The sequence below is a fragment of the Hippopotamus amphibius genome, chromosome 7 (genome assembly GCF_030028045.1).
Source record: "Hippopotamus amphibius kiboko isolate mHipAmp2 chromosome 7, mHipAmp2.hap2, whole genome shotgun sequence".
Classification (NCBI taxonomy): Eukaryota; Metazoa; Chordata; class Mammalia; order Artiodactyla; family Hippopotamidae; genus Hippopotamus; species Hippopotamus amphibius.
In genome coordinates, this window is record NC_080192.1 from 50,781,894 (window position 1) to 50,798,952 (window position 17,059).

At 42.7% G+C, this 17,059-nt stretch overlaps 1 protein-coding gene across 1 annotated transcript in view; it reads right to left on the bottom strand.

Annotated features, from left to right (window-relative positions):
• The window catches only part of HMGA2 (high mobility group AT-hook 2), a 131,392-nt gene extending 116,309 nt beyond the window's left edge, over window positions 1-15,083 (bottom strand). The window contains exons 1-3 of the mRNA XM_057742972.1: window positions 14,903-15,083; window positions 12,216-12,302; window positions 1,352-1,402 (exon numbers count right to left, since the gene is read on the bottom strand). Coding sequence (XP_057598955.1) covers window positions 1,352-1,402; window positions 12,216-12,302; window positions 14,903-15,013 — 249 coding nt within the window. The 5' untranslated portion in view covers window positions 15,014-15,083. The remainder of the gene's footprint in view (window positions 1-1,351; window positions 1,403-12,215; window positions 12,303-14,902) is intronic.
• Between the last annotated feature and the right edge of the window lie 1,976 nt (window positions 15,084-17,059).

A 17,059-nucleotide genomic window follows, 5' to 3' on the forward strand; every position in this document is an offset into this window, starting at 1 on the left:
CTATCACAAGTCAAAGTAATAACCATTACTCTGTATATTCCCAGGAGGGAGGCCTAGGAACAGTGAGTGGAAGTTACAGGGAGTCAGATGGAAGCATTTTCTGATGTTCAGAGCTTTCCAGGAAAGACGAGGAGGAGAGTTTCCTAACATCGAAGGTAATTAAGCAGAGTCTAGATGGTCACCAGCTGGGGGTTAATTTGGAGCGAATTCATTTATTGACCAGAAGGTTGAATAAAATGCTCTTACTTTAAGGTTACATTGTAACACGGAGATGTTTTTAATCTAAAAATCATCCGCATTTCCTTGTGCTAAGAAATCTAATCCCAACACATGTTGAGCAGAGGGAAAAAACACAAGATGAATAAATTGAAGGAAAGGCAACACCAAAGTATAAGTAGAAAGGGATGCAGAACTCTGGAGGAGAGAAGAATGGCAAACTAACAGGAAAATACAACCCGGCAGAGTAGTAAAGGAACTTCAGAAAAAGGTGAAGCATGAAGATGGAACCACGGCAAAGAGAAAACGAAGGCCAAGGACCCCATCCTAGATGATCCTGGGTAGAAGGGATGCCGTCATCCTTCTTGAGAAATGGTTTTATTCGTTTTTAAGACTTTTCTCCTGAGTCAGTGGGAAAGACAGACCAGAAGAACGTGGTAATGTAGCAGCATAAAGAACAAGGTTTAAGTGGTAAAATTAGCAAAGTTCTTCAGTGATCAGTGAATTTTTGGCCTCAAAAAAGATACAGGATCTATGTGTCTCTGGGGTCAAATACACTTGCATGCAAGCCACCGTCAGTATGTATGAATGACAACTAAGGGAAGCAAAAAAACCTGGAGATTAAAACCTGGCTTCCTAACAAAGGCAATGTGAAAAGGAAAACACAAACCACCTAGAAAATGAGATATGTCCAAAGCCAAGCCATCCAGGAAACAACAAAAAGAAACGAAAAGAAAGAGTTAAAAAGTTAGCTCATACACATTTCATCTGAATTTTATCACCATTTGTAATCAACTTCCAACCTTTCATAATACCCTTTAACCTTAGTTACTCAACCCAGGGAACAAGTTATCTCATTGTTACCCCATTTGAAGGAAGAGTGGAGACTCTTTTCATGTTGATAAGAGATAGAAAAAGGAGACACTCCCAGGAAAGAAAAGTGTTTTGAGTAAACTCCTGGAGCCTGAGGGTAAGAAGTGGTGATAATATGTCACTTGCCTTAACCCTTTCAAAGGTTAATCAAACCAGAAGTTAGAAATTCATGTAATCGATAAAATAAAAGTAATTTTCATTTAAAAAAACCACAAATTTTTCATTACAAAACAAAGAACAGAAATTTTATCTTACTACTCACCCATTTCCTAGGTCTGCCTCTTGGCCGTTTTTCTCCAGTGGCTTCTGCTTTCTGCAAAATGAAAAAGGAAGTCATATTGTTTCCTACCTGACATTTCTTGTAAGTGCTGCACCAAGGGACACATTGCAAGTAAGAATGTTCTGGTTTGCAGATGAGGTATTGAGATTGCTTTAACAATCTCTTTCTCCTTGAAGTTATCTTCATTTTTCATTGCATGATGCAAAGAGAGATTTATGCAACCTTCACCCAGACTCCTCTGGAGTGATCTCTGAAATGCATGAAAATGCTTTAAAAAGCCATTTTGTCCTTATTTCTACCTGTAATTTAAAAAAAAATTATTCCCACATATCCATCTAAAGTAGAATTTTAGAACATTTATCTTTCTTAAATGATGGTTTTCTTTCCATATCACAACTAAAGTTACAAAAATTAGCACTGATATATTACTGTACAATTTACCAAGTGCTTCTACCTACATTGTTAGGCAAAAGCAAATCTAAATGTGAGTGGAAATACATAGGCTTCTAACTCAGAAAAACAAGTATTAGCACATTTCTACAGAGTTAATTTCCTTTTCCTTGCCCCAAACAATCACCTGTCAATAAGTTCACCCAAAGCAGAGAGAGAAGAAAAAGCTAGCAGAAATCATCAGTGTTTGTTTCTCAGATGGAAACTAGGGATGCTAAAGATAATAATTAATTAAAAAAAGTATACTATTAACAATTCCACACTCAACACAAACTTGACATGAATATATTTCTAACTACCTTGAGAGTTTGTTTCATTGCTTTACTTCACAGGAGATTTTTCTGGTATCACAGTTGTTTTTGTCCCTTTTGAGTTAAATTTTAATATCATAATTTCCCTATGTTTATCACCCCTCCTCCAGTCCCCAAATACACCAATACACACACATCACATACACTTTCTATAAAAATACAAGTTTATAATTTCCATCTTCAGAGTAAAGAAAACTTAGTACATACTCTTCTGTGTATGAGAATCATCTCAAGGCTCTATAAACATAAATATACAGGGAAGCTGAGACAGGATAACTTGTTTTGCATTTTATTTTTGTTACCCGGGTTGGCAGCCAGTAAGTACTTGGTACAATGATGCTAAAATTACCTATTATTAACTGTCTACACTGCCAATTGACTCTCCTTTCTCTCTTCAATCTGCCTGGTAAGAATAGGTGGATATAGATGATAGATCGACAGATACACAGATAAATACAAAGATACATAGGTATATAGACAAAATAAGATTTTTATGTCTCAAGATTTCTCATCAAATATGTTCCTGACCTGGCATTACTATCTAATGGGTTCCATGAATTAATCCAAACTTTGCATGATTATAATGTTAGTTCACATTTATTGAGCATTTAAAATACCCTGGGCTGTGGAGAAAAGGGTTCCTGCACTGTTGGTGGGAATGTAAGTTGGTACAGCCACTAAGGAAAACAGTTTGGAGGTTCCTTAAAAAACTAAAAATAGAACTACCATATGATCCAGTAATCTCACTACTGGGCATATACCCAGAGAAAACCATAATCTAAAAAGAAACATGTACTATAATGTTCATTGCAGCACTATTTACAATAGCCAGGATATGGAAGCAATCTAAATGCCCATCAACAGATGAATGGATACAGAAGATGTGGCACATATATACAATGGAATATTACTCAGCCATAAAAAGGAATGAAATGGAGCTATATGCATTGAGGTGGAGAGACCTAGAGTCTGTCATACAGAGTGAAGTAAGCCAGAAAGAGAAAAACAAATACTGTATGCTAACTCATATATACAGAATCTAAAAGAAAAAATGGTACTGATGAACCCAGTGGCAGGGCAAGAATAAGGATGCAGATGCAGACAATGGACTGGAGGACACGGGGTTGGGGGGGCAGGGGTCAAAGGGGAATCTGGGACGAAGTGAGAGTAGCATAGACATATACACTACCAACTGTAAAACAGATGGCTAGTGGGAAGCTGCTGCATAACACAGGGAGATCAGCTTGATGATGGGTGATGCCTTGGAGGGCCGGGATGGGGGGGGGGGGGGAGTCGCGGGAGGGAGGGGATATGAGGATATATGTATAAATACAGCTGATTGACTTTGGTGTACCTCAAAAGCTGGTACAAGAGTGTAAAGCAATTATATTCCAATAAAGAGCTTTAAAAAGAACCCATTAAAAATAAATAAATAAAAATAAAATACCCTGGGCACTGACTGGGCTAAGTCATTCGCATGTGCTATTTTAATCTTTACAACAGCCACAGGAGGTAGCTATTATTATTTCTCTTACTTTGCAAATGAGCAACTAAGTCTTAGGTAGGCAAGACGAATAACTCAGGTCACACACAAAGCTGGTAACAGGCAGGCCTGGGATCTGAACCCCGTTCCGTTGGACTCTAAAGCCAGGTCTCTCACTCTTCTGCCACTCACTCTTCCTCCCTTTAGGAGCCATGCATTTGCTACTATAAGGAGGTATTTCAGTTAACGACAATTGTCACTGATTCAGCTCCACCTGAGAGTCAGATTTGGGCACTTGGAATCATAGCAGTAGGGGTTACTAGTTTGAGTGGCTCCACAAAGGAATCATTTCTTGTCAGGGCTTAGTGGTCCTGTCTTACCTTCAGTCATAAGAGCATGAGTTAAATTAAATGAAAACCAGGAGGGCCCAGTGAGTCACACCCTCTTTCTGAATGTTGTCTCGGGGAGAGAGGGAGGTAACTAGAGATGAACACAGAGTCCACTTTGGAAAGCTTAGATTCAAATCCCTGCTCTGCCGTGTTAGCTTTATGACTTTGGGCAGGTCCCTGAAAACCTTAATTTGGTTTCAGGTGTGAAATGGAGAGATAACGCCTCCAGTCAGGAGTGAAGTGGCCGCCACAAATAAGGCGCTCAATAAATGTTCTTTCACTCCTAACAAGATGGAACTCTTAAAGGGAAAGTTTTCCTTCAGGTTAGTCCAATCTCATAGAAGGTTCGGTCAATGCAAATATTCCATTACACCCATCTGTCACCTTAAGAATGAAGCTTTTAAGAAACCCTCTGGCCAGTACATCAGGAGTTATACAAGTACAAAATTCTCTAATACAGAAGCAGTGTCTGATTTAATCTTTAGGAGCGCCTGTAAGATTGCACAGTTTACTCAGTAGTAAGTTATACAAACATGGAAGATAGAAATTCTTTTTAATGGTCATGGGGATGGTAGGTGGGGTTGAGAGTGGGAGCCTGCTGATCTTAAAGGCTAACAGGGCTATAGCAGGCTCTTCTGTTTGGTGGTTATGTTCCAGGGGCCATGATGTGATCTGGGTGTATCTAAAATCTGTTGAAGAGAGGCTTGTTTTCTAAAAGGGTTTCACTGCATTTCAAAGTTAGAGAAAGCCAATCTCTCACAGAGACGGAAAGCCTTGCCAAGAAGAGGACTTTAAAAGGAGCATCCTATTTATAAAAAGTCTATTCAAAAATAAAATTCGCACCATTAACTAAAGGGTGGAATATCACGATTATCACTCGGACTTGTTAAAAGCAAACTTGCTCCTTGGTCTTGGGGCCAGTATTGCATGTAAGCTGAAACCCTCTTCTGAGAGGACATCTAGAAGAAACACATTAGCTGTGCTGTGTGGCGTCCATCTGGGAGGTTTCCATTGTTCCTTAAAACCCACATTATTTGATCATTCTGATCAAACTTCACAAAGGCTGCGAAACCAGCTAGGATTTTCATTTGTAAACCAGCATAGATCCAGGAATTTTACATATTGGAAAATACTGGCTTTAACCTTTTTTTCCTGTGTTCCATGCTCTTTGGGATATTATTTTTCAATAGAAAACATTTCGGGGGCTTGTTTTGTTTTTAATATGTCAACATATGCAATACTGTGGACGTGTATATTTGGTTTTCTTTCACCAGAGTGGAATTTGGTTCCACACTACAAACCCATGTATAATTCGGACAATAAGGTATTCTAAGTACTTACTGCTTATCTCAGGGTGGGGGAGTAGAGAGAGAGGGTGGGAATTCTGCATTTGTAAGAACTGAATTTCCGACTATTATCAGCACTATTACACTAATACTTGCAACTATCATACGTTAAAAGTGTTATTCCCTCCTGGCTTGTCTTCATTCATATTTTTGCCTTTTCAAAAAAGTTTAGGTTCAGAACTGTGTGTTTAGTTTTACAATATGCTTTAAAGACAACTTCATGAGGGTTGGGATGACTGTTAAATGGGAAATGTAATTATTTCTTTCTCTAAGAAGTTCTACTACTTCAGGCACTTGAATTAGCACTAAAAAATTAATTAAGAAAGGAAATTCACCTTGCAGATAGAACTCTTGAACTTGGAAACAGTGCTTAGCATTAGTGTCTGGTGCATAAGATGTGCTCACTACATATTTATTGCATGAAGAAAGGAAAGAAAGAGACACTGGTGTTTGTATCACCTGTGTCTTGTTTCCCTCTCGCCATCAGAATTCTACAGCTTTGTAGGGGTTTAGCAGCCATTTCATCCAGTGCCTTCATTTAACAAATAAAAAAACTTCTGGATGTGCCATGATCTCCAAAGGCATAGTCTTCTGCTTCATTTGCGGGGCAGAAGTCTGTGGGGTTGGGTTGCAGTAGGCACATATTACCAATCCCAACATAAGCTGGCCAGAGAACTGCTCTCCAAAGAGTTCTCAAAACCTAACTTCCAACCTGCTTTTCTGGTTACTGGAGAAAACATCATCTACCTTGTAACGAATATTTTACAACATATCTGACAGCACATAACAGTGGAAAGATGGTAAGCTTTCGAATTAGATTTGAATTCAAACCCAGGGGCTCCCATTTGCTAGAGCTGTACATTAGACATGCCACAGTTTACATCTCGGAATCACAGCTTTCTCATTTGTGAAATGAAGCCCATCATGCCTCCATCAGGGGATTAAAGGAGCTAATGCATAGTGAGGTAAGCCTGACAAAGGCATTTACCTACAACCTTTAGTAGGTAGTCAAATGTGATTTCTTAACTCCCTCCATATTTTACAATGTTACTCTTAAAATGAATACCTCCTAATTCTGTAAGTTTCCAAAGTAATGAGTGATTTTCTGAGCATTATCTTATTTAAGTAGGGCAGCTATTACTTCCCCTGTTTAAATGGGTGATTAATCAATCTGCCCATGTTCTTAAATGGTGGAACTGAGACCCCCCCCCCCCAATCTGATTTCAAGGAAATAAAGGGTCTGTTCTTCTGGGAGACAGTCCCATATGAAATAAAGTAGCCTTGAAGAAATTGTTTTTAAAAGTTCTGGGGTGGAAATTAAATGAGTAGTTAAAAGTAAAATATTTCCAAGTTTCCTATAAAGACACAGATAAGAGCTGAGATTTGGAACCAAGCGCATTATCCAATTCTGACTTCTGGGTCATATTTAAATAGTTATTAATTTTTTGCTATTCTAAATGCTCACATCATACTCTGATAACGTATAAAAGCCAGAATGCCCCACTCCGAATTGATCAGTGTGTCTGCACACACACACACTCTCACTCACTGACACACACACACACACACACACACACACACACACTCTCTCTCTCTCTCTCTCTCATACACACACACAGAGCTAGGAAAGTATCTGGGCTCAGTAGTACCCTGCTTTGTTTTCATGCACCTTTACATATACGAGCATATATGACTAAGCCCTGCAGATTTAAGAGCATATGGAACCATCTAAAAAAGTATAGAGTCACATTAGTACTCTTTCAAAAGTATGAACAGTGTAAATCACTGTGCACTGGCATCAAAATCAACTGGACTAATCAACCACACTAAATGTTAAGTAATTCTCACTTTACCTTTTTGCTAATCTAGTTCTGTGGGTTTCCAAACTGTACATGCAACCATTTTTAGTCTTTAAAAGAGGTTACAAGTTTGCCATCACTACATATTTTCCAAAAGGAAATAAAAGTGAATTCTAGCATCCATTGTAGTTCATACTCATTTTCCCCAAGGAAGTCCTTGTTGTCAACTCCCATGTCATTATTTACACATGCTTGTCTTCACCTATACAAACACGCAATTAAAGCCAAGGCCAAAGTGACAAGAAAAGTTATTCTCTAAGTTTAGGATTCTCCTCTTTAACTGTTCCTCGCCCTCTTTTGTAATCAGAAAAATCAATAGCAATGATATGAGAGTTCATAGGGGTGACCTTCTGAGCAAACTACTCCCTACATTATCCTGGGGGAAAAGAATGGCTGTGACTACTCCTTGCTAAATCACGTAGAAGATGCCATTCAGCACTGTTCAGTGGATTAAAGCAATATAGAATAATAAAGCAGCAGCCTAAAATGGAATCAGTTCTCCATTCACCTTTTTCTCTTGGTTGGCAGAATAAAAACTCAGAGCTAAAAATTTCAGAATTTAGGATATTTCACACATCGTTCCACCCCTGTGCCAAGCTAGATGGTTCCAAAGGGAGCTCTGGAAACTGCAGAAAGTCAGCTAACAAGATAAGATAGGTCTGACATGAAATGCTCTTCAGCACCCATCTAGCCTCAAAAAAGAACTGAAATGCAACAGAACACCAATCTGTTATGTTCTCTTGAGCAAAATGATCTGTTGAGACCTTGAGTTAAAAATGAACCAGAGTTGGAGGTCAGTCAAAGTACTGAGGCGGCTTTCGATGAAAAAGTTCAGAAGAATGATAACTGCCAGAGAATGAGATCTCTGGGCTCCTCGAAGTAAAGTGACTTCAGAAAATTACTCAAATGTATTAGAATCTTCCATATTTGGATCATAATCTACGATGACTCAAAGGCATTGTGAGAGAGAATTTACTGATACATTAAGGCTCGGTCCTCTCTGGCGGAGTGAAGTGAAAAAAATGAGTCAAACGCTTCGGTAAGACAGCCTAAAATACCAAGATAATGGAAACAACAGTTGGGTTTTATGTAATTCCACCTGGATTCATCTGTATCCTTAGATAGAGCCCTGAGTCCCAGTGGAAATTACTTGCCCATAAAAACACAGAGGAATTCAAACTAACTCATATTAGTAACATAGAAGCCGCAGGCTAGAATTGTATGACAACTTCCAAAACCATCTTTCCCTCACTTACCTATAATGATACTTTTGGTTCCTCTCTTCAGTTGGACCTACTATATCCTGCAAAAAATCATGTCCTCACTCAGCATCTATACTCTGATATTTATCTGAGATGATATCTCATCCTAAAATATCTGTGCTTAGTGTTAGTAATCATTTGAGAAAAAATCAACCACCTTTCTAGGAACATGATTAGAAAAGGAGCAGAAATCTGTCTCTACAGTATCCAATTCACATCAAGTCTTCTTTGTTTAGGCAAAATGGAAAATATAAATTGTTTGCCTGAACACATTATTTGAAGTATGCTTTACCTAGGTGATATTTTCATTTTGTACTTTGCTCTCAATTTCTCTTCACTACACCTAAACTCAAAAGGAAGTTGAAGCAAATCTATGATATTATGAAGTAGGGCTATCTCACACCTGAGATCTTTTTTATATGCAATTATTTCCATTAAAATTTAATTCAATCTCAGAATTTTTTTCCCCAAAAAGTACCTGAATGACAATTGGCTTGAGACTTACACATGAATTCAACTTGCAACCTTAAACACTGGAGAATCAGTGAAAGAAACCCCTCCAGTGTTCTCTCATGATTAAAAAGGCACAACAAAAACCCTAAACTAAACATAAATGAGATTATTATCTTTCTTTTCTCCAAACATGAGGAATCTGAAAATACGAAGTGTTTCCATCCATCACAAACAGGAGAGGGAAACAAAATAAAACAAAAAGGAAATCAAGAGCCAACTGGGCACAGGTATACCTCAAACGAAGACATAAATAAAAGGGTCAAGACACACACTCACACAGACACACACATACTCATACAAATAAATTATTTATTCAGGAAAACATTAACTTCTGATTTCTTTTATTAAGATAACAACATGAAACTGGTTCAGGGATGAATTTTGATCACTCAGATTGGTATTCTTAAGAATAACCAGAATTTCTACTCAATGGTTATCCATGGGAATTTGTCATAATGGAATAGAAGCAATGTGAAGAATAATGATCTTCTCTTCCAAAAGTTCCAAGCATAACAAATTGTGTTTTTTTAAAATGTTTGTTTTACATATTACACAAATCAATTTTATATTGAATATGGCCTGAAATTAAAGTGATTGCTAATTTAGTAGTCCTCCACTTGGTCTTGCAACTTTCCACATGCATTGTCAAGTTTCACATTGCTAATTCTCCAACAAGCAGTTTTGTTTTCAAATGCCCCAAGGCCAGTTACTGAGTCCAAACACAAACTTTGTAAGTAAAGAAACTGCAAGCAGCAAGAAACTTTAAGCATACAATATCATCAGGATCCCAGTGTACATTGCATCTCCTCTAATTTTAGAGTTCTGTTCTCTTATATACTTACCAGTTTTTGTTATATATTTTCCATTTTGATGAGTCTCGGTTTGCAGGAGAATTCCCAATTTATTAATCATAGAAGACCTCTCATTTCTACCCTGGTCAGTCTAGCAGGGTATGTTTATCTTACATGTTATGAACAGTGTAACTTTTTCTAAAAAAAAGATCACTTTTCAAAATCCTAACAAAAATATGTTTTGTTAGAATATGTTTGATAAACAACTATGTTTGATAATCATGTTTACATAAGATAGTAGCAAACTCAATAAATACTGATTTGAAAGTGAAAATTCCTTAAGTCTACACATGCCATGAACAATTTATCAATGTCATTCATTATTTTGCAAAGTATTATCTTCTCCAAATGAAGCGTAATTATAAAGCTGAAGAAATATAACAGTCATGTTCTGAGCAAAAATATGTATCCATTTTTATTAGAAAGGGGACTTTTGTAACAGAATTGTGTGAAATAATTTTGTCTGGAAGAATGAAAGATTTCAGAGAAAAATTTCTTGGGAAAAAGGAAGCCTACTTCTGTTTTGGAAGTTGTACTATTATATGTGTACACATGAAGAATTAGCAGAAAGATGAGTAGCCTAAGGGTCATTTGTAAATGCCTGTCACCAAAGTAACTAAAAATAAGTCAAACCTTACTTGGGAAGAGACCAACTTTTTGTTATTTTGCTTTAGGTGGTAAATCAGGCACAAGACTGAGCTTTCCTTTTGTCCATAAAGAATCTGTTAGTCAGTGGCAAACTTTTCAAACTGAAGAGAAGGTGACTGAAGCATCTCTTTACTCATTCAAAAAAAATAATAGTCAAATCTGAGAGATAATTCATTTTCCTTTTTTTTTTTTTGGTATTAAATGTTATCTAATTTATTCATGATGAGATTTACAGATTTCTTCCTGGGAGATGTTATAATGATGTATTTTTCAGAGCAATTACATTATAGTTTAAATGTTTGTCAGCTAGCTACCAAGATATTTCTTCGCCATTCCATTAGAGTGAAATGAAGATGAAATTAACTTATGCAGCAACAAAAAACATATTTAATTTAATAAAGCAGGTAAAAAACAAATAGAAAGTATTCACATTAGTAACATCAGATTACATACTGCCAGTTTTAAATGACAAGATAATTTAGAGCTACTTCAATGTTTATTGATTAAATATGAGTACAAGTAAATCTTCACTCTGAGAAGCAGTTATATTTAAATATATTAAAAATCTGCTCTTTCAGCTCTCTTCAAGACTGTTAAAATAACACAGACAAGATCTCATAGCTGCTCCCTAAATAACTTTACATGTATCACTGGTTGCTATGGCAGTTTACAACACTGAAAGCTATCAAATATAATATGGTTAGTGCTCACAGTCATAGACAAAACCACACAAAACATTAATCCTCAAAAGATGAGCATACAGTCACTTTTAACAAATACTATACATGGTGGACTCAAATCTACTGTAAAGATATATCAAAATTAACTTCTGAATTTTGAACCTTTGTTTTTAACGAGTATACAAACCCACAAACAAAATACAGAAACTTTTTTTCGGCTTTATTTGTAAAGCTAAAAAACTGTGAATTTTATCTTTACCTTTCCTTCTCTGTATATGCATTGATCCTGAGATATTTCTTCTTTGCTAGCTCAAATATCACCAAACATGAAGTTTTTAAACTACAACTTAAAATTTGTAAAGAAAAGCATGGAAGTCACACTTGGTTGGGTTCTACTCTGCCCCAAGATACACAATAAATGAGTCAAATATTTGTTTAAAAAATTTCTCATATTCCTATTCAGAGCATTTCTATATCACCTGAGATGGAAAGGCTTTTGAGAGCTTATGATATATTATGTTGCAGGTTTATTGTAAACAAACAGGATACTTTATCAGCGCATTTAAAGCTGTAAAATTAAAGTTTTTTCTAGAATCCCATAATTGGATTTACTTCTAATTATCATCTATTTGGCAAAATACTTAACTTTAATAGAGGGATTTGGTTTTCCAGTAATCATGTAAATAAGCACAAGGTAAATTAATCTTTATTATTTTTTAAGGAAATTGAAAAACTTCACCACCAGACAAAATCTGTAGCTTTGATTCGTTTTTAACTATTTCACAACTGGTGCAACTCCACTTCCCCCCTCCCCCTCCCATCTCCGTTGTAAGTTTCTTAGTATTTGGTGATTGTTTAAAAACAACACTGTAAGCATCTTCGTAAACTTTTTATGCTCAGTATCTGCTTGAAAATCTCACCAATACTGAAGGTAGGAAATGAGTCTTGGGTTACCCACTTGGGAGAAATGCTGAGGTGCGGATCTAGAACGGGGAAAATTACAGGGAGGTTCCTGTGGGCATTGAGAAAGTTGGGAGGACTTAAGAAATCTCACCTTTTGAGCTGCTTTGGAGGGACTCTTGTTTTTGCTGCCTTTGGGTCTTCCCCTTGGTCTCTTAGGAGAGGGCTCACCGGTTGGCTCCTAGTTTCGGGGGGAAAAAATGCTGTTGTGGCAAGAATGTCTGAAAGAAATTGACCCTGACTCTATAGCTATATTTTCTGCCTGTGCTGCTCAACAGAACTGTTGGAATACATTCATTTCAAGCATAAACGGATGATGATGGTATAGAGTTTACAGAAAGGGGAAATAACTATACTTTTAATCCAAGGATTCAAAGAGGAAATTCTATTTTGCATATGAAAACTAGATTAGATTTCAACCGGAAAAAGGTAACAAAGGCTGACAAGGTTGCATGTTCTAGAAAGAAAGTTATACATTTTAAGGTGTAAAATATGCAAAGCTGCGTATTTGGCAACTCACAGAAATAATCAGCATTTTATACAAATGCTACTCTCCACTGTACTAGCATTTGAAACAACAGAAATATGAAGCTAACATCATAAATATTTCAACAATCTCCCATATTGAAAAGGTGGCTGTTGATCATTCTGTATATCTGCGTTGTAAGTCAATTATAACTCAATCAACACACTGAGTGAAATACTGGAGCAATTATCTAAGTTCTTCAACTTAAAATAACTCCATTCGTCCTGAAATTTCCAAATAATTATGGTAAATCTGTTGTGGGAGGCTTTGCTTGAATTATCTAGATAATTGCTTCAATTCTTCACTTCCCTCTGGAGATGGAGGAATGGTCTCCATTCTAGATTTAAAAATCTTTTGATAAAAATAAACACTTTTTCTAAAACTTTCTTTTGAGAAAAACCCTTATGGGGCCGTACCGAGAAAACGAAACGGGGTGGGAGGGAGTGAGGAGGAATGGAAGTGTTTGGGAAGGAGAAATTGAAACTATCAATAGGTTTAGCAAAACTTCAAATGGCTTCTATGCCAAGTAGTAAGTACTCAAGTGGTTAAGCGAATACGATGATTAATATTCCAGATCCTAAATATTTATCCAATGAATCATCAATTTACATTTCACTCAGATTCGGTGATTAAATGAGACTAATTAGCTTAAAATGCATAAAAGTCTCCACTGGACATTCGCATCCTATTTAGAGAATCTGGGAAAGGTTTCCTGCAAGCTTCTGTGGGACCACTAGCGCCAGCGGGCACATCCGGAGCAAACACATCAGAGACACATTTTTCTTTCTTTGTGAACTCTGCCTTAACTCAAAGGTAAAACCTCCAATCACCTCCAGACCCCACTGCAATTTCTTTTGGATTAATTTTTGGAGGCGGGGGGCAATCAGTAGAGTTAGGGAGCGCTGGGTGGCGGGTGGGAAACGAGAGCGGGGGGCAGGGCAGTGACTTCCTGGGAGGTGTAAAACAGGATCCTAACGCTGTGTAAAGTGTCGCTCGGGCAGAGCGGGAAAACTCAGGGGCCTCTAGATTGGCTTGTTTCCTTTGATGGTTTCGAAAAGGTACACGTTTTTCTAAAACGCACTGGCAAGCAAACGTTGTTTGATCTCCCCACCTTGCTCTCGGGCAGCTTTGGGAGTCTAGGATTATTTTCTAACCGACCTATTTGCCGTGATGGAAGCGCTGTAAGGCTAAGGAACGAAGAAGCAGTTTTAAAGCCCGCGGAAGCGGAGTTTAAATGTTCTCAATAGACACGTCCCGCTCCAGCCCTGCCCGCGGAGGCTTGGAAATTGCCGCGAACAAAACCCCTCCGCCCTGGGCGCTGCGCGCAGCTCTGCAAGCGCCGGCTGCAGGCTTAATTGGTTGCATCCGCAGACAAAACCCTCCACTCCGCGGGGTCCCGGGCGCCCCTCGATCGTCCCCTCCCAACCCCCAGCCGCTCGCCCCGGAGAACACGTTTACGTCTGCAGCTCCGAGGCGCGGGATCCAGGGCCAAAGGGGGGACTGGGCGCCCGGCGAGGAAGTGACCCTAGCTACCGTGCACCCTCTCGGACACTACTTTGCACCGCACCCAACCGGTTAATCCTGTCCCGCGGGGCCCCAGGATCTCCTGGAGCCCCTTTGCTGGGACACCTCAGCAGCGGCGGCCGCGAACCGGCCGCCCCGCCGCATTTAAAGAGTCCTGAGAGAAGCGGGCGGGCCCACGAGTTCTTTGTCGGGAGGGCGCGAGTCTCAGGCCACCGAGAACTTGGGGAGGGCGCCAAGGGGGCGGCTGCGGCGCGCCCGTCGCCAGCCAGCGAGCAGCCCCGGTTGGCGGGAGAAAGAGCCTCCGGCCCCCAAGACTTCAGCCCCACCAACCGGCACCCGCCAGAGCACCCCTGCCCCCTGGGCCACTGGGAGGCGGCTCGGAGAGTGCCCGGCGAGCCCCGGTGTGCCGGCCCCGGCCGCTTCCCGTCGCCAGGAGACACCGCGCCACTCGGGCCGGGCACAATAGCGAAAGTCCGCAGACGCGCTGCGCCCGACCCCACCTCCCGCCCGCAGCCAGCCGCCCGCCGCGGCGCCCACCTCCCGGCCCGGAGGGGCGCGGGCGCCCGGGGCTCCGCCGCGCGCTCGCGCCGGGGACTCGGCAGCCTGCCCCCGCGGCGGCGGCGGGCGGCGTGCGGCGACCGGACTCCCGCGCGCGGGTGGCCGCGGGGCGCGGGGCCCTCGCGGAGGGAGCGGAGGGGGGGCTGCCGCCCGCACCCCGCCCGCGTACTGACTTGCTGCTGCTTCCTGGGTCGGCCGCGTCCTCTCTTCTGAGGCGCCGGGGCGGCAGGTTGTCCCTGGGCTGAAGTGGACGGCTGCCCGGCGCCTTCCCCGCGTGCGCTCATCCTGCCTCCCGCCGCCGCTCCCGCTGCCGCCGCCGCCGCTCCTACCGCCGCTGCAGCCGCTTCGCCTCGGCCGCCCCGAATCTGCCCGGCACCTTTCGGGAGATGGCGAGGTAGGGCTGGAGAATGAGGCGGGGTGGGCGAGAGCTGGCGCGCGGCGAGGGCTGCTGCTGCTTAGGCTGCCGCCGCTGCCACCATCAACACCGGACGTCCAGCGGCTGCCAAAAAGAGAGAAGAGGGGAGGAGGAGGAGAGAAGGAGGCGCTGCTGGTGGCGGTGGCAGCGGTGGGTGGGTGCCGGAGGTGGAGGTAGCGGTGGAGGTGGAGGTAGCGAGAGGAGGCGGAAAGCGAGGGAGAAGGGAAGGAGGCTTTGAAATTGGGAGGCTCCCCTCTCAGTTCGGGATCAGAAGTTGCGGTCACCGGGAGCACTTCGGAAGCGGCTTGGAAAGGGAAGAGACTTGGAGTGGATTGTGTCCCTTGAAACGTTAGGCGGGGGAAAGAATTCCTCCTCCTCTTCCCCCCCGCTCCGCGCTCGCAGAGCAAGAAAGAGAAAGAGAGAGAAAACAAATAGTGCCTCGGGCAGTCGGAAAGCAAAGGGAGGATGGGGAGATTCTGCCGGGATCGGGTCGGGCACTGAGCGCAGGCTGGGGACGGAGCGGTGGGTGGCACCGCGCCTCCTCGGGTGGCGGGAGCGGGCGGCAGCGGCACCGGAGAGTCGGAGGGGGACGGGCTGACTGCTGCTGCGTCCTGCACCAAGCGCGCGCTGCCCGGGCTGGAAGTTTTCTGAGTTCCTGCCCCAGGATTCGAGCGGGATGAGTGTGTGTGTGAGTGTGTGTGTGCGCGCGCGCGCGCGCTTGGGGAGGGGGCGGCGGGATGGGGGGGGGAGTGCCCACCTCTAATCGTGGGCGGATAAAGGGGAGGGGGCTGCGCAAGGAGGAAAAGTATGAAGAGGAGGGAGGCCAGGCGGACCGCCGAGCCAAGGCGCCTGGCCGCGGGCCAGAGGCAGCGTTCGAAATACAACTGCCTCCGCGGCGGCGGCGCCCGGGTGCCACCCGGAGCCCCGCTCACGTGCTCCCGCCCGGCGGCGGGGTTAAAGGGACAGGCCGGGGATCCCGGGCCGGCTCGCCGCCGGCCTCGCCCCGCCCGCCCGCCGCCCGAGGTCGCCCCTGGGCGTCTGTCCTAGGAAGGCGCGGAAATGTGGCTGCCCCGGAGCCGCGTTTAGGGGCTTGGCCTTTACCTGCACCTCCACGACGCGGAGCCAACACTCTGCAGGAAGCGTCTGGCTGCACGCGCGGCCGAGTTCTCGTTGCCTGCGAGTGGGGATCGACTGAGGAGGAGGAGGAGCAGGCCCCCGCCGCCCTGTTATGCGTCGGAATGCCCTCCTCGCAGATCGCACAAGCCGGCGCGCGCGCACGCGTACACACACCCACACTCACACACACAGACATGCTCGCAGATCCGCACACACACGTGCACTTATATACACTTGCACACTTCCACGGGCATATGCAGGCATAAACACACATGTAAACACACACGCGCGCACGTACATGCACACATGCACGCAGAAACATATGCACTTTCGCAGACACAGGCACACGTGCAAACAATGTGCACACAGGCACACGGAGCGCGCCAGCTTCTTTACTGAGCTTTTTTTCTCCGGGAAGGACTAGAGGCGACTCGAAGTCTCCCCCTGACTGGCGCTATGCACCCGAGTTCCAGCGCTCGCAGGGTAGAGGGGTTGCCCAGCGCGGGGACCTCGGAGCTTCCTAACTCCACAGTTGCGCCAACTGTCCAACTTTCCCTTCACTTTACCTCGATTTAACCTTCTCCCTAGGAACTCCCTTTCTGCCAAGTCCTAATTTTATAGCCTGGACTGTTTCTGAGTTATGTGAACACCATAATGACCACAGTCCGTTTTAAAAAGGTGGAGTACATTTAAAAAGGTACCTCTTTGCATCCTTGAATAACAAAAAACTGAAAAAGTTAGGTTCAGATTTTCACACATCACACCCAGAATTATTTTGGATCAATTCCAAAATAAAACC